The following is a 23,729-nucleotide window of genomic DNA, read 5'->3' as shown; positions in this document are numbered from 1 at the left end:
GTTTTTGCAATGCAACTTTTATCTGGTACTTGATTTATTGGTAAAGATTTTTTTTAATGACGCAACCAGTGAGCCTCTGTTTTGCCAGCATAGAAACTACTCCTGATAAAAGCAGAAAACATGTGTTTTAAGTCTTTTTGAACACACAGTGGACCTCCGTTTGTACTATACTAATAAGCACACCAGAACCCAAAGTGACGAGGGAGAGTTTTTGAAAGATCTTAGGGATCATGTAACTTGGGGAGGTCCATTTCACAGAAAGCATGGCTTCTGAAGAGGTGCCTGAAACAATCCAAAGCATCTGCTGCACCTTCAGCAGTGACCAGTTGATCCTGAGCTCTGAATATGGCTTGGTGAAGAAGTAATAAAGATCTGTAACCTTTATCATTCTAGTAACTATAATTACATTCCAGAACTAAATCACATTGCTTTCTAACAACCCTGACCTTCCTAAGGTTCTGAAGCCTTTAAAAATGCACCGAAGTCAAGGACCTACTGTATAGCACAGGGAACCAGACTCAATATTTTGTAATAACTTATGTGGAAAAAGAATCAGAAAAACAATATATGGGGACTTCCCTGGTGGTCCAGTGGTTAAGACTTTCCAACGCAGGGGGTGTGGGTTCGATCCCTGACTGGGAAACTAAGATGTCACATCACTGGAGGCAAAAAAAATCAAAAATCCAAAACATAAAAAAGAAGCAATATTGTAACAAATTCCGTAAAAACTTTAAAAATGTTCCACATCAAAAAATTCTTTAAAAAAACTTACCCCCCCAAAAAAGAGTAAATAACTATATGTATGTATGTGTATATATATATGCGTGTGTATATATATATTACGCACACACACACACACACACACACACACACACATATAGCTTCCCAGGTGGCTCAGTAGTAAAGAATCCACCTGCAGTGCAGGAGACAAAGGAGATGTGTATTCCATCCCTGGTTTGGGAAGATCCCCTGGAGAAGGAAATGACAACCCACTCCAGTATTCTTGCCTGGGAAATCCCGTGGATAGAGGAGCCTGGCAGGTTACACAGTCTGTGGGGTCGCAAAGAGTCAGACACAACTTAGTGACTAAACAACCACCACAACATACATACATACATACATATATATATATGAATCACTTTACTATATACATGAAACTAACACCACATTGTAAATCAACTATACTTAAATTTAAAAAATAGAAAAATAGACCCAAGTTACAAGCCAGAACAAGTTAGCAGCCCTTGGCATCCAAGCTAAAGGACAGCAAACAAGGCCAAGTGTCCAAAAACATCAAAGGACTCTTGGCCATGACCTAGTGTGGCGACCTTCCTACCTTAGTTCACCTGGCAGTTGCCAAATACCCACAGTGTCAAGGTACAGTAGAGGTATCAGGGATAGAGAGGTAGGTGAGCAGCATGTGGACCCGCCTTCAAGGAGCCCATAATCTTATAGGGGAAGAGAGTTAATTCTCCACCAGGCAGTATAACCATGAAGTAAAAGATTTCTTTTTCATTTTGCCAGTGGTGTTAAGGAGAATAGATGACTCATTCTTTGGGCCCTCAAAGATGATGCTGTTCTCCCCCTTTCCTTTTTCCCATTGTCTGCTATGGTCCTACCATTGGAAACACCCACAACTGCTGAGCCGGTACTTTTTTGTCTCTCTCTCTTTTCTGGTTTGAAGAGCATCGTGAATACCTTGACCATGCTTTTTACCTCGTCATGCCTGCCATTTTTGTATCCCCAAGAAAGGGCTGACTCAGGAAAATTCAGAAGGAAGGCGGAGACAGGAGAAGGTCATACTTTGAAAACCTTTACCTGTATGCTAGAAGTTCAACCCTAGGCTTGAGTTTTGAAAGCTTTCTTCTAGATGAGTAGTTCCAGAGCTCTCTGCTCTCAATGAGGAATCCCAGGTTTGTAGGTCCTTTTGGAGCCCCTGACCGTGGTGTTTTGGGGGAAGGGGCTCTGCTCTGCTTATATCTTGCTCTACATACTGGATTCCAGAGAAGATTGTTTTAGGAAATATCCCACTATTAAAGCCACAGTTTAACATCCAGGACTTCACTTTGGGGTACCCTGGAGATAAAAAGGAGATCACATGCCCGAGACATGCCAGGTACGATCAGCAGTCCCTCGTTTTCTGTCCAGTTATAAATACTAGCATAGCAAAACTTTCTCACCACAGCCTGCTTTTCGAAAACACATAACGGCATATACAGACATAGGATTCTAGAAAACCAACAAGGCCAGGGGGGTCTGTGACAGACCCTCCAGGCTCCTGGGATCTGCTGAATCATGAGATGGAAGGTGAAGGTTCATTGCTGAATTGTGCTCCGTGGCTTGCCCATAGTGGGACTTAACTCTTTCCTGCTTTGTTTCCATTTTCTCCAACGCCCCCAGTCCTGTCATAGACATGCTGAGCTCCTGTTCTCCCGAGAGGATGGGGTCTAGGCTCCAAGAAGCAGTGTTCCACCTTGCTTTCGCAGTGCAGATTTTTGGCACCCCAAACCAACTACCGTGTATGGTTTGGCGTGTTGCTTGTCAAGTGGACAATCAAGAGATTCTGAGATTTTTGGCAAGTAAACTTGAGATTCTACAGTTGCCCTTGAAAACAATGCTCAGCTTGTCAGTTTTCCCTGCTGAGCCAACTTTCATCCACTTAGACACATGAGCTCTATGGATCCTCTGAGTGATGTCTCCTGGATCATGTTATCTGTTTACACCAATTTTAAGTGTATGTAAAGGTTATTTGACTGGATGTGTCTTTTGGGTTTTTTGTTTCTGTTTTTTTTTTTTTTTCCAGAAGGGGATAAATGAATTGTCATCTCAACATTTGTTTGGTAAAAGAAGCAAATTGGTATGAAACTGTATATTTATGCATGTTTTTTTTTCCTTTCTGATATCTCTGCCTCTTCCTCTCTCTATTATTAAAGGAAGAAATACCCCTGGGAAGCCAATGAGAGAGGTTAGTGAGATTCAGGCTCACAGCCATGGCTTCTGTCTGTCTCATCCCGCTTTCTATGTTTGGCGTCTGTGTAAGAATTGTGTGCGTGCACGCGCATGTGTGTATTACACGTGTCATCATGTAAGGATGGTAGTCACCTCTCCACTTGCAGCTCATGAGGAACATGCCTAAAATGTTCATGGCCATTGTCATCACCATGACAACAGGACCAGGGGTTGGGGGAACAGGACTCTCTTAAAGGGCAACCCTTTGTAGTCCCTAAATTGGAATCCTGAAGTTCATCATCTGTTGCCATTTGCAACACAAACAAAATCTTCACAATACATTTAGCCTCACACATAGTCGATGAGTCATAAAGTTTCCTTCCACTTCCAAGACCCTAGTGTTTTCTGCCAGTGCCCTTGGTTTTTATTCTTCTTGGATGACTTCATTTTGTTTTCGTTTTCTTTTTCCTGGTTCCTACACTCTCTCTTCCCCACCTTAGCTAACATTGTTTTTTGAGCACTTACTGTATGCCAAGGACTTTTCTAAGCACTTGCCATCTTTTTCATTATGTAATCTTCACAACAAGCCTCTGAGGTAGGTACTCGTATCAACCCTGTTTTAAAGATAAGGAAACTGAGTCAATAAACGGGTAAGCAGGGTGTCCAAGGTGACAAAGCCAGGATTTGAATCCAGGCAGTCTGGGTCCAGAGCCACGCTCTTAACTATATGCTTTACTGCCACTTAGAAAACAATGTGTGAAAAGCATATGACATCTCAACTTGCCCATTAGAGGAGTTTGTTTGTTTGTTTTTAACTTGGCATCTGGAACCAAACAGACCCACACCCAGTCAGGAATAAAAAGTGAATTTTGGAGTCTAGAGGGACTTTTTAAATGCCTTTTATAGGTAGGGTACAGTGTTACCACTGAATGTGGTTTGGGGTTTAATAGTAAAAGCCACTTCCTTCTGCATACTACCTGGAATATTATCTAAACACTGAATTACCTCACGAAATGGCATGTTGAGTGACAGCCCAAATGAAACAAGATCGTGCTTACCAAGAGTTGAGTATGAAGGAAGCAAGAAGGGATGCTGTCCCGTGGATGGCAATAGCGTATACTCTGGTGCGAGACAGGCTGGATGGGTGGGGAGGCCTTAGGAGAGGGCTCTGAATCCTTAGCACAAGCATGGACAAGAGTAGCTACTGATTCATTTAAATGTAAGGAGTCACAGTGTAAATTCTGCCAATGCCATGCCATGCAGGTCAAATCGACTGAATGATCCTCTAGTGTGTCTCCACCTGTATTCCCTTCCAAGGCTTGTGGGGTCCGAGGGAGGGAGTGGTAGGCTGGGAGGAAAAACAGGAAACCTGAATCTGTGAAGTATTGAATGCTCCTGACGGTTTGCCTTCTAATGTGAGACTTCTTGGGTTCACTCTGATGGTAAGTTCTCCTTAAAATTTATTTTAACTTGTGGTAAAAAGTTGCACTGTGTTTTCTTAACCACCCTGAACATATGTCTCTTATGAATGACTTTTAGAAAAGACCAGCACATGTAATTGCAGTCCCATAGGCATGTGGAAACTCTACTACCTGAGGTGTATTACAGTCAGACAAGTTTCCAGGAAGTCAGGAAATCCAAATAATAGTGATGTTTTTTATTGTTATGAAAATATCCCCCAAATGTACAGTAGACCAGATATTTTTTTCCAAGATTAAATTCTGGGAGAGAAGCACATTTCACCACAGTATTCTGGCTGTTCCTTTGGCCAGTTGAATGCTCACCATTTCTTTGGGAATGGTGTTTTTTAAAAAACAGAGTGCCAGATTGCTATTGAGGTCTTGGGGCTCTGCCAGAAATTCTCAGTTCCCAATCACTGCAGCAGACAGCTCCCTGAGGCAGAGGTGGCGTGTGCAACTCAATGTGTCACAGTTCGCGCCGACTTGGAAAAACATACAGCTAGCCTAATGTTAAATGCACGGTGCCTTTCTCGTCAACAGTCCTTGCTTAAGGATGGATGAAATGAATACTTTCTATAGACAGATTTTTCGGTCTACTTGTGCCTGAAGCTCATCACAGATGTCTGAATCCTGCCTGTTTTTCAGGGTCTCTAGTGCTCCTAGTTACGAGATTTTCATTTTGGCTTTAGAACAATCTGTCAGGTGAAATGAAGGCTCTCACCAGTCTGCTGCCTTCCACACATGGATAATAGATGCAAGATACAAACCTTTATTTTCTGTGTCCCTATTTGTGTGTGGTTTTATGCCTCCAGCAGGTTCAGGTGTATGATTCTTCGGGGCAGTATTTCGAGCAAGAGAATTGTTTTTTCTGGCCCGAAGGAAAACCTCCATGGAAAACTGTAAAATTGTTTTTCTGGTGAAATGGGTATAGGTAAACACAGTCGTGAAAGGCATCATGTAGATAGGTTTATTTTTTGGACAGCCATGCAGTCTTTTGTGAACATTTAACCATCTGGATAGGTTAACGACCACCTAACATTTTGTGGGAGTGTGTGTGGTGTATTAAGAACCATGACCCTCTGCTTGACCTGGTAACTTTGTAAACAGCAGATACCCCTATAACTTAGGCCTCTTAAGAGACTCAAGACTTTTTCTTCCATGTAGTAACTGAACACTATTTTGAGTAGGAAAATACCACCTGGCTATCTAATCTATAAATGCATTTCTTTGTCTTGGTTATCTTTTGAACTGCAATCTACATCTCCTGGTACACAGTCTAAAATAGGCCCTTTGTAATCATTGTTAATCAGCTGATAGGGGAAAAAGTGATTTCTGGCCTGCTTGATAATACATGTTTCTAGCCACCAGGTGGACTATACTATAGGCAGCTGTGGGTCGTGAGAAATGGTTGGCATTATATTTAGGTGTCAGTTTGTAAGAATCTGGGTTTTGCTTTTAGTGGTTTCAGTGACTGCTGTTAAGATTGCGAGCAATTAAAAATTTGCAGTTAGTCCATCTATTTTCAATCACACATGAATAATTGTGCAGCTTTCCCAGAGTTGCTGGGCAGTCAAAAGGAGACACAAGGGAAGTTCTCTAACCTGCTGGCATCAGGCTGATTATCTGTGCTCTGAGGAGCAGCAAAGGACTCACTATGTCTTTGTGTGGTTTTTATGGTTTAGAAAACCCAAAGGTGATTTTCGTTCTTCACTGAGGCCTGCCAAACTCTTGGCCTACTCTATGCATAGTACATACGCTCAACCAAAATCCAGAGTAAATTTTATTTACAGCACAATTAGTCCTCACTGAAACTTTCTGCCCTAATAAAGCTCAAAGAGATTTACAAACTTGGTCACCATAATATAAATGGCTGCACGGCCTTAAACTTTTAATAAGTCTTAACTTGATCTGGTGCCATGGCTGTTTAAGTGCCAGCCTATGAATCCTCTTCAGATCTTCTCATATATTTAAAAATGATATGTCTCTTGAAATAAATATTAGACTAGAATGCCTGCCCTAGTCTATCTTTAATTTTTATAGGGATTTTAACAATTATTATGGGAATCTGTAAAGTTGATACATGGCAAGGTAGTAATAGCCTAGTAAAGCATTTTTCCTTTCAAAGGCAGTAGTTGAATAGTAGAATGATTTAATAATGTCCAAGAATTAAAATTAGCTGTATAAAAATATGGGACATACATGAAAAGGCAAGTCATAAAGTATAGTCTCAAACTATCTTACTCTAGATCTGAATTTCACCACAAAGTACTGAGAGACATTGGGCTGCCTTTATGCTCCATGCTGGGGGATTAATACTAGGTCATGTCATATTATTATTAAAAGGCTATTCTTTAACCCTCATTTAGAAGGAGATCAAAAATGGACTCACAGGATACCCAAACACATGGTACACATGTGGGTCATATTCTAATTAGGCTCTCAAATAATTTGGAATCAAAAGTGATTTTTTTTCCCTGAAGCTTCCTAATTCAAATGTTAGTAGTGCATAAAAAGGTCAAGAGTTTATCTTTCAATTCAAATAAGAACAGAGAGAAAACAGTCACCTCCACCATAGCCTTAGATGTGAGCCAACAGATTGTAACAGCCTTGAGATGAAGACTTCACATTCATGGTGATGGTAGTAGAATGGTGGTGATGGTGGTGGTGATAGTTGTGGTGGTGGTTGTTTAATAGGAAAAACAAGTTTTCTTTTAAATACAAGTACATAGTAAATATTCTCCCACAACAAGGTGGAAAAGATACATGCCACCATGGATTATTCCTCTTACCATAGGAATCTTGGGCTTATCCATGGAATCCTTCTGATATATATCTACACGGGGAGGGGGAGTATAGTCTTGGACTTTTGCCATTTCTATGATGCTAAGAGCCTGATCCCTGATAGGAGGCTGATACTAACAATGTGGAATGGCTTCATTAACAAGGCTTTGCTTCTTCCTGGAACACTGGTGAAAAACCAAGCCCTGTTGTGTATCCCCCTCGATGCAGCATCTGTGTTGTCTTCACCTAGAAACGGGGGATGATTTCCACAGCGGCAAAGAGTTGGGGTGATGATGTCTGCACCTTGCATCAAGTCTCTCTCTCTCTCTTTGTTTTCCAGGACACAATGTAGGAAGCCTTTTCCACTTGGCAGATGATTTGGGCAGAGCGATGGAGTCCTTAGTTTCAGTTATGACAGATGAAGAAGGGGCAGAATAAATGTTTTACAACTCCTGATTCCCGCATGGTTTTTATAATATTCATACAACCAAGAGGATTAGACAGTAAGAGTTTACAAGAAAAAAAATCTATATTTTTGTGAAGGGTAGTGGTACTATACTGTAGATTTCAGTAGTTTCTAAGTCTGTTATTGTTTTGTTAACAATGGCAGGTTTTACACGTCTATGCAATTGTACAAAAAGTTATAAGAAAACTACATGTAAAATCTTGATAGCTAAATAACTTGCCATTTCTTTATATGGAACGCATTTTGGGTTGTTTAAAAATTTATAACAGTTATAAAGAAAGATTGTAAACTAATGTGTGCTTTATAAAAAAAAAGTTGTTTATAAAAACCCCTAAAAACAAACACATACCTACATACACACACACACACACACACACACAGACAAACACACAAACACAAACTGAGGCAGCGCATTGTTTTGCATCCTTTTAGCGTGGTATCCATATGAAATTCATGGATTTTTTTTTCTTTTCTTGCATATTAAAGATAGGACTTCCTCTAAGACCACCAAATGACTACTTCACATAGCTCTGTTTGGAATTGTTGACTGAGTGGGACTGGCCATGGGTTTTCATTTTACACATCTATATGTCTATCAGTATGTAAGCACTGTAGGTATATAGGTAAATATAAATTTCAAGAGACATTTAAAATTTCTCGTTCAACTGTTCTTGCCACTTCCTGATGGAAAGAAATTGCTTCTCATCATCCAGGCTCACCTGCTTGGTCTAGAATGAATCCTCCCTGGAACCTGAAGCCAGAAGGAAACTACCACACTAAAACAGTCTAGAGTTCCAGATGTTTCTCATTTTGAACTTTCCACTGACAACTAGAGTATTGAATTTTTTTAAGGGACATATGAATGAATACACAGGACTTACTATGTCAGAGTAATCCACTGGTTGATACATTCAGCTTCCTGCTGCTGACAGTGCCAGGGTTTAGAGTTAGTGATGCTTTGACAAAAGAGCATCTGAAGGCATTTTTAACAACCAGGCAGGAGGGTTGTAGATTCCCTCAGAGAGAGCAGACCACTCTTCATGTAAAGGATTGGATGACTGTCCATAACCTTACAGAGAGAGCTTTATAATTACAACGCAGTTATTTTCTCACAGTGAAACAGCAGTGGGTGTCTTGGTTTTCCAGTTTTGTAAGATTTTTTTTCCCATTTCAGTGAGTTTGTAAATGCCACAAGACTTAATTTAAAATAACCCTTGTGAAAATGTGGAAGACAGTTGCCCCATCACATTATGACACTGTTAAATATCCACCCAGACGCCCAGGACCCCTGCGTCCCTGTTAGCATTTCTCTATAAGTAACTCCAGGAGGTTTGTTGATTGGGAACGCAAATGGATTCAAACGTTCCAAGAGGTACTCCAACCCCCTTTTTGGTGGATTAGGCAGGTTAAATATATATAAGTAAACAAATCATTCAAAAAGAGGAGTACAGGCAAGAGGACTAACTGGTAGGAAAAAAGCTTTACTCTTTCGTCTTATTAGTCTTTCACTTTTTTTATCATCCATTCAATAGAAATCACCCTGTGATCTTATCATTTTGCAAATCTGTTACCTCTTACATCAAGTGTAATTAACTTTTGGAGAGTGGGTTTTGTTCCTTATTTTACTAATGATAATTAACATCAAACATGGCTTCTCATGCTATTTCTACCTCACTTTGGTTTTGGGGTGTTCCTAATAATTGTGCACACCTGATTTCACAGCTTCACCACCTGTCCATTGTGTGAACATTTTCCTCCATTTTCTTTTTACTTTATAATTTCCAAAAGAAAACCCAAAGCTCTAAGGTAACAAATGACATGAAGATTTGATTTTAATCTTAGCATTTTTTTTTCCTTTATGTGACGCTGGACTTTTTCTTTACCTGAGGTTTTGTGTTTTTTTTTTTTTTTTAACCATGATTTAAAACAAGGGGTTACTTTACTTCCTACTAAGAAGTTTAAGTTTCATTCTAAAATCAGAGGTAAATAGAGTGCTTGATTTTGTTTTAATCTTTTTTGTTTTATCTTTTAGACATTAGTTCTGGAGTGAGTCTCAAAATATTTGAATAAAAACTGAGAGCTTTATTGCTACATTTTACACATTAATTTGGACATTATTTCATGTTCCTTATAACCACCGAGTAGTAAACTGTAAGTCATAATGTAACTGAAACATAAACATCACATGGCATGTTATGTCATTGTTTTCAGGTACTGGGTTCTTACTTGCGTATCGTAATATATTGTGTTTTAACACCAACACTGTAACATTTACTAATTATTTTTTTAAAACTTCAGTTTTACTGCATTTTCACAACATATCAGACTTCACCAAATATATGCCTTACTATTGTATTATATTACTGCTTTACTGTGTATTCTCAATAAAGCACGCAGTTATGTTACAAAAAAAGTGTTGACTGCATTGTTTTTATTTTAATTTAGTCACTTTTACGTAGGTAATACTTTCATATTGTCAAAAAATGAAAAATATACAGAGCCAGTGAAAAGACCTTCACTATCTTATTCCCACTTCATCCTCACTGCCCTCTGAATAAATATCAATAATTTCTTGTGTATCCCAAAGTGTCAGTATTATATGAGCAATTACAAACATAGGTTCCTACTTTTTTTTCTTTTCATACACAGAACCTAGCATTCTATGCATTCATTAGTACATCTTGGTTTTTTAAATTTAAGAATGGGCTCAATCCATTCTTAATTATATCAAAATAGATCTTTTTGTTTCAACATATAAAATGCTTTCCTCATACTTTTTTCAGGAAAAAATCCAGGAAACCAGGGATTCCCTGGTGTCTCAGACGGTAGAGAGCCTGCCCGCAGTGTGAGAGACCTGAGTTTGATCCCTGGGTTGGGAAGATCCCCTGGAGAAGGAAATGGCAACCCACTCCAGTATCCTTGCCTGGAAAATCCCGTGGATGGAGGAGCCTAGCGGGCTACAGTCCATAGGGTCGCAAAGAGTTGGACACAACTGAGCAACGTCACTTTCACTTTTTTTCATACTTTTTCATAGATGTCTCATGTCTAGTGGGTGTTTGTGGGGTATTACCTAAGTAGTCCCCTTTGGTGGGACATGTGGGTCGTGGTTTTCCTCTTTCACTCTAACAGACAATACCACACATCTCTCGTTTCATCTTTTCACTTGCGTAAAAATATATCCACAGGACACATTCCTAGAAGTGAGCTTTCTGGATCAAAGGTGGTAAGCATTTGTAACTTGGGAGGTAATTTTTATGCAGCAGTGGTTATAGTGTTTGTTTTGTCTTGTGTTTTAGTAATAACAAGTGTATGAATTAACCAGTTTGCCATAGACATGTTGCTTGCCACTTTCTATTATTATAAATGGTATCAGACCTAAGGAGATGTCTGAGCAACAGAAATCATGCCTAAAATGATGTCTCAGAACTGGTCTGGGGAGTACACCCCTCTCCTACATAGTCCTGACCACCACTAGAGGGTACCCCCCCTCACCCCTGTCCTGATCTGCCTCTGTCCCAGCTGCAGAGGAGGCTCAGAAAGGATTAGCAAGGTCAAGTCCTCTAGCAAGAGCCTATCTTTGCCTCCCACCCAGATTCACAGGGAGGACTTCCCCAACAGTGTTCAGATGCTGGGAAGTCCAAAGAAATGACACAAGTCCAATAAGTACAGCCTATTCTGTGCTGTGTTTCGGAGAAGGCAATGGCACCCCGCTCCAGTACTCTTGCCTGGAAAATCCCATGGGCAGAGGAGCCTGGTGGGCTGCAGTCCATGGGGTCGCGAAGAGTCGGACACGAATGACAGACTTCACTTTCACTTTCCACTTTCCTGCATTGGAGAAGGAAATGGCAACCCACTCCAGTGTTCTTGCCTGGAGAATCCCAGGGACGGGGGAGCCTGGTGGGCTGCCGTCTATGGGGTCGCACAGAGTCAGACACGACTGAAGTGACTTAGCAGCAGCAGCAGCATTCTATGCTGGGTTTAGTCAAGCAGTCGTGACTGACTCTTTGCAACCCCATGGACTGTAGCCCACCAGGCTGCTCTGTCCATGGGGATTCTCCAGGCAGGAATACTGGAGTGGGTTGCCATGCCCTCCCCTGAGTTGGGGATCTTCCCAACCCAGGGATTGAACCCAGGTCTCCTGCATTGCAGGCAAATTCTTTACCGCCTGAGCCACCAGGGAAGCCCAAGAATGCTGGAGTGGGTATTCTGAGCCACCAGGAGAGCCCACAGCCTATTCTAGAGATTTGGAAAACAACTGGTGATGGTCAAGCTGGTTAAGAATGGTGTTGAATGGGTGTGGCAATTCTGAAATGAATCCCCAAGTTTTTGAGGCTGGGGTGATGACGCCAACTTAAGTGGCTACTACCTGGTAAAACTTCCCTTGAAATCCACACATACCAGGGCTAATTTTCATCCTGTTTAAATAAATCATGTATCCCCCCTGCCATTCCGCAAACCTGCTTCTGTTTGAAACACCCAGGCTGGCTTTTTTGATGGCATTCAACTAGGTACCTGAGGACTCCAGCACTTGAACCTGTCTGAGACAACTGTGAGGGGCTGACTCTGAGGAGGGCACTTGGCTCTCCTTTCCACACTTGGCAGAGGCTGGAAGGGAGGGAATTATTTCAGTTAAAAATCAAAATGGATCAAGCTGGCACAGCTTGTGCATCAGCAAGCACAATGTGTGTTTGGGGGGAAGCACCAAGACTAATGGATGTGTTTCGTGGAGCCGCGGTGGGACTTCCCGATACTGTAATGCCCTACTAGCAGAATGAGGACAAAGGCAAGCGCTGGCACACTCACAAAGACTCTGGCTTCACATGAAGTGCAGGAAGGACATGAATCGCATTCTTCCCCACAGTAGCAAAGCCTCTAGAGTAGGAACCATAAATACATCCCCCACCGCTCCTGGAGCTGCCAGGCACTGTGATCTCCTGGACTTACCTGACAACACAAGAGCAGCAACAAGCTAGAGGTGCAGTAACAAGCAATATTCTGTGAGTGTGTGAAGTGTGGGGATGTTCCAGAATGGCTTTCATAGAGAGATGAATTTCTCATAATCGCATAAAGATGATGTACAGTAACTTTAGGCTTAACTTCTCTGTGTGTGTGTGCCTGCACACACATATGTGTTTGCTTTGTATATATTCACAACACTTTTAGCTCTTCTGTAACTTTCCATTTTGCAATAAATCAAGTTGGAGCCTTGGTGTGAGCCTTGATCAGGGAATCAAGATCCTGCATGCCATATGTTCAAAAAAATAAAAAATAAAAACAAGGAACCTTTCACTAATATTTTATCACTCCAGGATTTCATTACTCCTATTAAGATTAGGAAACTCAATTCCATGTAGGTATCTGCTGACCAGCTTACATATGATAATCACCACAAAGTTTCAAGGATGGCAGTCCTTATGTTTACTATTTGTTAAGGCATATGCATTTCATATATTTTTGATACATTGAAATATCTAAGCAAATTATAATATTTAGAACACAAGTGCCAACATAGCCATTTATTCATTTTATGACTGTCCAATCACTTATTTAATACTTACTGAATTGACTGTTGCCAACAAACAAATAATCAAAGCCATGTTCATGAAATTCCACATTCCAGTCGAAGAGTCTGCCACAGAGAGGTGGGCAGAGGCTTGATTAGACAGTAAAGAGTTGGTCCTTTATTTGTGGTGCAATCTAAAGTTACTGGAGGATTTAAGCAAGGTAATAGTATGATCTGATTTGAGCCGAATGTTTTTAAATGATCATTTTGGCTGCTGTCTAGAGAATAGACTATGGCAGAGCAAGGGTAGAAACAGGACCCATTTTAAAGTAAACTGTACTAGCTTAGAAAACAATTGACAGTGTTTCAAACTAATATATTAGGAAGTGGAGAGAAGAGGATGCACATGTATTTGGGGCGTTGAACTAACACAATTTGCTAATAGATTGTACTTAAAGGGAGAGAGAAAGGGGGAAATTGAGGACAAATTCTATCCTATTGTCTGGCCAACTGGATGGCTGGAGATGCCAGTAACTGATAATAATATTAGGAAATATTATTAATATTTATATTAATATATTAATATAAATAATATTAGGAAAGCCATGGGAAAAGAATGTTAGAAGTCTAGGGTGGGGTATCAGGAGTCCTATTTTTTTTTATTTTCTGAATGTTGAGGGTTTTTTCCATTTATTTTGATTAGTTGGAGGCTCATTACTTTCCAATATTGTAGTGGGTTTTGCCATGCATTGACATGAACACACTGAGTTTGATATCCATATAAAGATGTCTGGGAGGTAGCTGGCTATTGGAATCTGGCATTCAGAAGGGAGGGCAGGGTTGGAGATGTAAGTATGAGAGCCATGAATGTACAGGTGACATTGAAAACCATGGAACAGGATGAATTATGCAGAGAAATCATGTAAAATAGAGAAGACCCAGAAGCTCAATCTTTTAGAAACTGGGAAGGAGTAGCAGAGTCAGAAAGGAGACTGGAAGGGACAAGAGTGGGAGGCTAGGAGAGTTTGGTGTTCTAGAAGCAGGTTCAGGAGACTGGAGCAGGTAGAAATCCAATTGGAGTTTAAAGATATTTAGGAGAAAGGAAGTAGAGGCAATGCATGTACACCACTCTTTCAGTAAATTGTAATGGGAATGGAACAGAGCTATTACTTTTTTTCTCTGAAAACACAGTATTTAAAGATGATACCTTTGATCACATTTCACTTCTGCTACAAATCAAATCACCCCAAACATAGTTACTTAAAAGATAATTTTAAAAAGGATAAATATTTATACTTGCTGACTATTTGGCAGGCTGTTCGTCTGGTCTGGGTAAGCTTGGCAGAGCTTGGCTTGTCCTGATGGCCTCATTCATATGTCTGATTGTTGGCTCTATGGCAGGTAAGGAAGAAGATGACTTGGCCATGTGTCCCACATCATCCAGCAGGTTAGCCTGGTCTCATTCACATCTCGTGATTATAGAGCTTCCAAGACCAATGCACACTTTGCAAGTCTTTGCTTATGTTACACTTGCTATGGTTCCATTAACCAAAGCGAGTCACATGGGCAAGCTAAAAGTAGACGTGAAATGCTCAAGGACATGAAGAGAGAGAGGAAATTACTGCAGTCCTTTTGGCAAATAATCCCCCACAACTATTAATGTATTTATAATTATGTGAATTCATCCTCCGAGTTGCTCATGTTAGAAATCTCCAAGTTATTTTCTACTTTTTTTCTCTCCTAGTGTAAAATGGGAATTATTTAATTTACTAAGTAAAAACGTCTTTTGTGGAAAATCATTTTCTCTCTGTACTTTAATAATCTAAATATTAATATAAACTTTGATCACAGACGCATTATGGTTTTAATTAATTATATTCAGAAGCTGGAGAGAAGTAACATAATTGGCAGACTAAAATATGAAATTTATTTACATCCCTTATAACAAAATGTGGCTTAATAACCCAGTAATACATTTCATTTTATTTGTTTTCTTACAAATATGCAAAGAGGTAATCACCACTAAGTGGTAATACTTAAACACTTGGAAAAAATATTAAGCAGCCCTCCTGTCTTAGGTGATTGTGTATATGCTTCTTATCAGAAGTTGGCAGCAAGTGAAATTAAATGGTTTTCCAAATGACTGCATTGTCAATCCACCTCCTTTCAGCTAATTGGCTGATTCCCATCGTTGCTGCCTCCCAAGGGGTCACCTGCAATGACGAGGAGTATAATAATCCTATATGGCACCAAAGCTTCCTACAACCAGGGGTTGGTGCAACCCTACAAGGGTCATTCTCTCTCTCTCTCTCTCTCTTTTTGCCTTCCCACGTGGGATCTTAGTTCCCTGACCAGGGATCAATCCTACCTCTCCTGCATTGGAAGCATGGAGTCTTTTTAGACAATGCTCAACAGGGATTCTTTCCTGCCTGGAGAGGCAGAACTATAAGCACGGCATTGCACAGTACACATGCATGCAAAGTCACTTCAGTCGTGTCTGACTCTGCGACCCCATGGACTGTAGCCTGCCAGACTCCTCTGTCCATGGGATTCTCCAGGCAAGAATACTGGAGTGGGTTGCCATTTCCTATTCCAGGGGATCTTCCTGACCCAGGGATGGACCCTGAGTCTCCTGTGTCTCCTGCATTGGCAGCTGGATTCTTTACCACTAGCGCCACCTGGGAAGCTTAAGGCACACTCAAATTAGCTTTGTAACAATTTCAGGCCTCAGTTTAATTCATCTGGAAAACAGGAGATTGGGGACTTCCTAGGCGGTTCAGTGGTTAAAACTCTGAGCTTGTACTGCAGGGTGCATGGGTTCAATTCCTGATCCCAGAACTGAGATCCTACATATCAGTGAGGCTTGGCCAGAAAAAAACAAAACAAAAACAAAACCAACAGATTGAGTTTAAAGTTTTCTCTTCAACCCATGATTCTGGGTACCATAGAATCTACACTCTATTGACCATAGAAATGGAGGAGGGGCCCCAACACCCCCCAATTCTGGTTAAAACAGGAGGCAAGAGCTGTCATAACCAGCATCTAGAAACACGTTTTACCATTCTGCAGACACAAATCCAAAGTTCAAGAACACAAGTACTATAGCAGGTAGGTATCCAAAGCTTCACCACCAAAAGGTGACAATCATCTGTGAGGGGTGTTGGGTCCATAATTGAGCCTTGAGTGTTTTGGGTTTTTCTTTTCTGGGCAGCACCCCCTTGTGGCTGAAATGACTGCTCCCTTGCTTTCTGAAGTCCATCAAGCTGAACCGATCAGGAGGGAGGGAGCCCTGCCACGGTTCCAGGTGTAGCCAATCTTTGGCGTGATGCACGCACACGCACGTGGGCACACACACGTGCAAATGGGGAAGCCCGCTTCTGGGGTCAGAGGCGCTGCCAGGACGCTGGCTCGTTTGGCTCACCTCTGGCGCTCTTTCCAGTTTCTGAGCTGTGTTGGGACATCACCCGTCAGTCTCTCAGCCCCTCGTTGTCCCCCACGCCAGTCAGGCCACTCAACCCGAGAGCAAATTCATCTCCAGGTAAATTCCACCTCCCCTTGTGTTTACCTCCCCCACAGATCTTTTTCTCCATACTCCTCAGGAGGTTTCTGTGTTGAGTAAACAGTTTGTCCTTCTCCTGCTGCGTTTGAGATTTTAGAATAGACCTGGGAGTTCCAAGTCTCACAGTCTTTAGAGCTGAGTCCTAAATGTTGATCTAGAATATCACTGGGACTTCCCTGGTGGACGGCCCGCTTCCACTGCCCAGGCGCGGGTTCCATCCCTGGTGGCAAACGGGGAACTGGGATCAGGCTTGCTGCATGGTATGGCCTAAAACCCCCCCAAAAACTAGAACATCCCTGCCCCTTCCTATGTTTGTGTTACTGAGTCACTTTTCTATACACCTGAAACTTCTTGATGTTCAGTCACTCAGTCATATCTGAGTCTGAAACCCCGTGGACTGTAGCCCACCAGGCTTCTCTGTCCATGGAATTCTCCAGGCAAGAATATTGGAGTGGGTTGCCATTCCCTTCTCCAGGAGATCTTTCTGACCCGCAAATCCAACCCTTGTCTCTTGCACTGGCAGGCAGATTATTTACTACTGTGCCACCTGCTACTGCTGCTGCTGCTAAGTCGCTTCAGTCGTGTCCGACTCTGTGCGACCCCATAGATGGCAGCCCACCAGGCTCCCCCATCCCTGGGATTCTCCAGGCAAGAACACCGGAGTGGGTTGCCATTTCCTTCTCCAATGCATGAAAGTGAAACGTGAAAGTGAAGTCGCTCAACCGTGTCCAACTCTTTGCGACCCCATGGATGATAGTCTGTGGAATTCTCCAGGCCAGAATACTGGAGTGGGTAGCCTTTCCCTTCTCCAGGGGATCTTCCCAACCCAGGGATTGAACCCAGCGTTGTAGGTGGATTCTTCCCCAGCTGAGCCACAAGGGAAGCCCCAGCTGGGAAGTAGAGTTTCAATTTAGGGAAGGATTCTCCTGGTGTGTCATAAAGCTGAAGATGGGACTGTATCTCGTAAAGAATGATCAACATAATAAAACAGTAAAATAATAAAAATAGCTAAATTGCTAAATCTTTAACAAGTGTCAGTCTGGCACAGTGAAAGGTAAAGTAAGTCCTTCACCTTTTGACTCATGTGATTTCAGTCACACATACATACAGGATGTACCATTATCCCTGGACGGGCCAGCTGAATCTTAGAGAAGGTGCACATCTTGTCCAAGAAACTGTTATGGAGGCTACATGATCACTGATTATTTTTTCCGAAAATAATGTTGTATGCACATGTACTTCTTTAGAGTTTACAGACTTGTTTGGATTACATTATTTTCACTTGGTTTTCCTTCTGACATGTTCACGGGGGTCTGCTCCAAGCACATCTTGCCTGCCATCTCGTGTACCTTTCATCAGAGAAACTAGAAAGCATTATCTTCCCTGATAGCTCAGATGGTAAAGAATCCGCCCGCAGTGCAGGAGACCCAGCTTTGATCCCTGAGTTGGAAAGATCCCCTGGAGAAAGGAATGGCTCCCCAATCCAGGATTCTTGCCTGGAGAATCTCATGAACAGAGGAGCCTGGCAGGGCACAGTCCATGGGGTCGCAAAGAGTTGGACACAACTGAGTGAATAATGCACACATCTTTAGAATATTGTCTACATCTTAGAAACAAGGAGTTCACGTCTGGCCCTAAAGGCTGTCTCTGTAATGTGTTCTGGGCCAAGAAAAGTTTCTTATACAGGTAAATGGTGGATTGGGTAGAGAGGCCAATAGTCTCCAGTGTTCCCAAGGAGCCCTCCACATGGTTAGTCACTAAGACACTCATCACAAACCCCAGTCCCCATTCCCCGTCCTCACTGAAGTCTCAGTGAAGCCAGCAGAACCAGAGCGGGAGGTTCCTTCCTGGCCACTAGAGGCCAGCACGCCACAGCCGAGACCCTCTGAGCTGCAGGGCGCTGCTTCTCACATCATAAGGCTGGTTCATTCAAAAGGAGGAAAATGTTACTAGAGCATTTTTAGAAGGGGAAAAAAAAACCCAAATATTTTCAATGCCTACTACTGAGATGCTTCTGGTTCTTAAGGCTTCCCAAGGCTTCTTTGCAAATCCGTGTCCTTGGGGGTGTCTGTCCAGTCTTCTCATAGCCCCATTTTCAGCATGATGCTTTCCTTCGTTCCCATTGCTGTTTGAAATAAAGCACAACTTTGAGTGTTCTGCCCCCCGTCCAGGATTGTTTGATTTCCTAGAAGCCATCATGAATGTTTCACCCCTTCCTTACTTCTCTTGAGGCTGAATGGCCTATCCCTCCCTGTCTCTTTCTGTTGTGTCTCCTCCTGCTGTGTTGCCCTTCTAGAAGGGGAGAGGGGTGTTGTGGCCTCAGAGGAGAAGGGAGAGCATATGGGAGAGGGCTTTTCCCAGCTGAGCACTGTGGTGCCCTGCTCCAGGCTTCCTATGGCTGGCCACTGGGGCCCCTCTTCAGTGTTTGTTCTCGGAATTTTAAAAGATATTTGAGAAGATAGAGTTATAAAATAAATACTGAAGTATTTAGGGTACAGAACCACACTGTAGACAATTCAGTTTCAAATGATTCAATGTGTGTATCTATAATCACTTGAGAGTAGTAGGAGAGAGAGGGAGTCAGTGTGTGTGTGTGTGTATATATAAAATGAGAGTAATGGAGAGAGTGTATGTGTATATATGGGGGGATTAGAGTGCATTGATAAAGCAAATGAGGCAAAATGTTAACAGTAAGTGACTTGGGGTAAAGGGCCAGCTGTTCTACCTACTATTTGTGTTCTTGCCATTCTTCTGTATGCTGAAAAATGACCTCCAAATACAATGTTAAATGTGAACTGCTGAAACCACTCTTTTGTTTACTTAAAATTATTTATTTATTTATTTTGATTTTTTTCTGCCGCCTGGGTCTTCGTTACTGCACAGGCTTTCTCTAGTGTGAGACGCAGGGGCTCCTCTCTAGTTGCAGTATGCGAGTTACTCACTGTGGTGGCTCCTCTTGCAGAGCACAGGCTCTCGTGCACATGGGCTCAGTATTCACGGTGGATGGATTTAGTTGCTTTGCAGCAGGTGGGATTCTCTCGGATCAAGGATCGAATCTGTGTCTCCTGCATTGGCAGGCGGATTCTTTACCACTGAGCCACCAGGGAAGCCCCTGACCACTCTTTTTAAAATGAAATTTTTATGTGCGATCATCTTTTTAAACCATGCTGTACACGTTGCCAGGAGGTGTGGCTTTGGGGTGACCCTGACATCCATGAGCTGATAGAGGGAGGGAAGGAGCGGCCATGGCCTGCTGCCTCCAGTTGGGGTCTTCTGTGTCTCCTTTCTCACCCCCTCGGCCATCCACTCCTCAGGAAATGGGCCCCCTGGCTTCCCCCATCCTCCTTCCAGGTGAGTAGATATGGACTGAGGTTTTGCACACCCAGCATGAGCGCCATCTCTTCCCTCCAGGGATCCACTTTGACTGTTTTCCCAAGCAGCATGCAGCAGCCCTAGTAAGGCAACAATGTGCAAGGGCTCCATGAAAGGCAGTCGGTACCACTTTCTTTTTCAGTAGCTTGTTTTTCTGCTGTTACCTTCTGGGAGAGTGACCAAGGGGAAATAATTCAGATGTGACAAGGTGTTGGAGGCTAGGGCCTGTGTGTGAAATCAGTCAAAAACAGCTACAGATTTTTCCCATCCCTGCATACGTGCCTCTGTTCAGTGCGGCTGGGCAGATTCTTCCACACAGAGGTGGCCTTTGTATTTCAGCCTTCCACTCCACTGTTCTTGTCTGGAGAATCCCATTAACAGAGGAGCCTGGTGGGCTACAGTCCTTAGGGTCTTACAGAGAGTCAGATATGACTGAGCTATGAAACCTACCTACATGTGGGCTGTCTTTGTGACCCAGCGACCCGACCCAAGCAGAGGCTCCAAAACCCAAGCAGTTGAGCTTGTCTTCTTGCTGCACTTGGACCCCTGAGACCATCATGAGGATTAGCCAGAGCTAGCCCCTACTGGATGATGAGAGACACCCTCATCAGCCCAGGCTGACACTGAGCCAGTTTCAGGAAACATGCATGAGGCCATCCGAGCCCGTCCATGCCCTGCTGAGCCACCAGCTGGCCCCAGACACGGTGCAAGCTCAATCTAGGTCGGAGCAGTAGCCCAGGCAAAAAGAGCTACCCTGCCAGATTTCAGAAGAGTCAGAAGGTATACCTACTTTTTTAAATGATTTATTTGGCTGTGCTGGGTCTTTGCTGTGGCACTTGGGATCTTTGGTTGTGGCATGCGAACTCTTAGTTGCCACCTGCGGGATCCATGAATAGTTCCCTGACCAGGGATCGAACCCAGGTCCCCTGCATTGGGAGTGCAATCTTAGCCACTGGACCACCAAGGAAATCCCTATACCCATTTTTGGCTTTAAGTCACTCATTTCTAGGAGGGCTTGGTCTGCAGCAAAAGCTTACCGCAGCAAGACCCATCCCAGCCGGCAGGAGTGATGTGGTTGGACAATGAGGCTCTTACTGTAGCATCAGGCTGGACAGAGAGTCGCCTGGCCTACCACTGTTGTGCCTTACCCTAGCTTCACTCTTCGTCAGCTGCCCCCCACCCAATTATTACTGGCCAAGATAAAGAACAAGAGAGTAGAGTGGCATGGACTATTATGATGAGTTTATTTCTGAAATTTCTACTCGGTCTGACCTAGTATGAATCGTCTCGAAGGCTGGAAATCACTGCTCTGAAAGGAATAGTCTGCTTTTCATTATAGGCTGCTGTTCTCTTTAAGAGACCAAACAGTTCAAAGTATATGTGGGCTGCTTATCTTGCAGACAAGTTCTATCCAGAGGGTGATATCTTTATCAAGTAGTCAAGATGTAGATGAGTACCAGAGGGATTACTGGGAAAGCACCCTTCCACTGTGTATTTCATAATAGCAGGGGCCCCATCTATCTCCAGAGAGGGAAGGAGGCAGCAGCCAGAGAGGGTTTTGTAGTCCTGTGAATAAAGGTTTATTACTTTCCTCTGCCTTCCATCAATCAGCTCAGTGTTAGAAGTAACTAAAAAGGAAAAAGCAAGCCTAATATTTGTGTCTGCTCATAAAATAAAACTGGCAGAATATTCCCTCATTCCTGACCTTGAAAGTAAGTTTTTCGAAGTTGGGTAAAAGCAGGGAGCCTGATTTGATTAGACCCAGAAACTGGAAGAGAAGATCATTCACTTTTAACCTCAGTCGAGGCATTTTTTTCCCTAGCTGTCACAGTTCAAGTCAGTGACCATTTACGAGCACCCACTCAGTGCAGGGAGCAAGGCTGATGATGCAGAGATGGACAAGACATGTCTGCCCTCCCTGGACTCACAAAATAGCAGAGAGTGAGCCCACATGCAACTAAAGGATGCTGGAATCAAACGACAAGTGCATAAAGAAGCAGTGATGGAACAGATTAATTCTGACTTCGGGGCCAGACCAAGTTAACAGAGTAGGCGGACTCTGTGAAAGAACTTGGCTTTCTTGGGCAGAAATGGTGGGAAAGGTGGCTGCCTGACAGATGACAGAGCTAGAGATGCTGCCTTTGATCGAGAGGTGGAAGTTGTATTTTTGGAAGCCCCAGAGTTGCTGCCCTTGAACTATTACATTAAATGAAAAAGAAACAGCTTTACATCTTGTTTAAGCCACTGTTTCAAAAAAAAGTGATAGGTGGAGGTGTTCAATTCAATTCAGTTGCTCAGTCGGGTCCGACTCTTTGCAACCCCATGAACCACAGCACGCCAGGCCTCCCTGTCCATCACCAACTCCCGTCCATCCCCACCACCAACTCCCACCCAAACCCATGTCCATTGTGTCAGTGATGCCATCCAACCATCTCATCCTCTATCGTCCCCTTCTCATCCTGCCCTCAATCTTTCCCAGGGTCTTTTTCAAATGAGTCAGCTCTCCACATCAGGTGGCCAAAGTATTAGAGTTTCAGCTTCAACATCAGTCCCTCCAATGAACACCCAGGACTGATCTCCTTTAGGATGGACTGGTTGGATCTCCTTGCAGTCCAAGGGACTCTCAAGAGTCTTCTCCAACACTACAGTTCAAAAGCATCAATTCTTCTGTGCTCAGCTTTCTTTATAATCCAACTGTCACATCCATACATGACTACTGGAAAAACCAAAGCCTTGACTAGATGGACCTTTGTTGGCAAAGTAATGTCTCCGCTTTTTAATATGCTATCTAGGTTGGTCATAACTTTCCTTCCAAGGAGCAAGCGTCTTTTAATTTCATGGCTGCAATCACCATCCGCAGTGATTTTGGAGCCCAGAAAAATAAAGCCAGCCACTGTTTCCACTGATTCCCCATCTATTTGCCATGAAGTGATGGGACCAGATGCCATGATGTTAGTTTTCTGAATGTTGAGCTTTAAGCCAATTTTTTCACTTTCTTCTTTCACTTTAATCAAGAGGCTCTTTAGTTCTTCTTCACTTTCTGCCATAAGGGTGGTGTCATCTGCATATCTGAGGTTATTGATATTCCTCCCGGCAATCTTGATTCCAGCTTGTACTTCCTCCAGCCCAGCGTTTCTCATGATGCACTCTGCATATAAGTTAAATAAGCAGGGTGACAATATACAGCCTTGACATACTCCTTTTCCTATTTGGAACCAGTCTGTTGTTCCATGTCCAGTTCTAACTGTTGCTTCCTGACCTGCATACAGATTTCTCAAGAGGCAGGTCAGGCGGTCTGGTATGCCCATCTCTTTCAGAATTTTCCACAGTTTGTTGTGATCCACACAGTCAAAGGCTTTGGCATAGTCAATAAAGCAGAAATAGATGTTTTTCTGGAACTCTCTTGCTTTTTTGATGATCCAGCAGATGTTGGCAATTTGATCTCTGGTTCCTCTGCCTTTTCTAAAACCAACTTGAACATCTGGAAGTTCACGGTTCACGTATTGCTGAAGCCTGGCTTGGAGAATTTTGAGCATTACTTTACTAGCGTGTGAGATGAGTGCAATTGTGTGGTAGTTTGAGCATTCTTTGGCATTACCTTTCTTTGGGATTGGAATGAAAACTGAGGTGTTCAAACAG

At 42.7% G+C, this 23,729-nt stretch overlaps 1 protein-coding gene across 9 annotated transcripts in view; it reads left to right on the top strand.

Annotated features, from left to right (window-relative positions):
- The window catches only part of DMD (dystrophin), a 2,261,655-nt gene extending 2,251,586 nt beyond the window's left edge, over positions 1 to 10,069 (top strand). For 8 of the 9 annotated variants that reach the window (XM_070462101.1, XM_070462106.1, XM_070462102.1 and 5 more), the window contains one exon: positions 7,531 to 10,069. In XM_070462101.1, coding sequence (XP_070318202.1) covers positions 7,531 to 7,628 — 98 coding nt within the window. In that variant the 3' untranslated portion in view covers positions 7,629 to 10,069. Of the gene's footprint in view, positions 1 to 2,933; positions 2,966 to 7,530 lie in introns of all 9 variants that reach the window. The other variant, XM_070462103.1, reaches the window with a different exon arrangement.
- The last annotated feature ends 13,660 nt before the right edge of the window (positions 10,070 to 23,729 follow it).

The sequence above is a fragment of the Odocoileus virginianus genome, chromosome X, assembly GCF_023699985.2.
Source record: "Odocoileus virginianus isolate 20LAN1187 ecotype Illinois chromosome X, Ovbor_1.2, whole genome shotgun sequence".
Classification (NCBI taxonomy): domain Eukaryota; kingdom Metazoa; phylum Chordata; class Mammalia; order Artiodactyla; family Cervidae; genus Odocoileus; species Odocoileus virginianus.
This window is presented reverse-complemented; position numbering and strand designations above follow the sequence as displayed.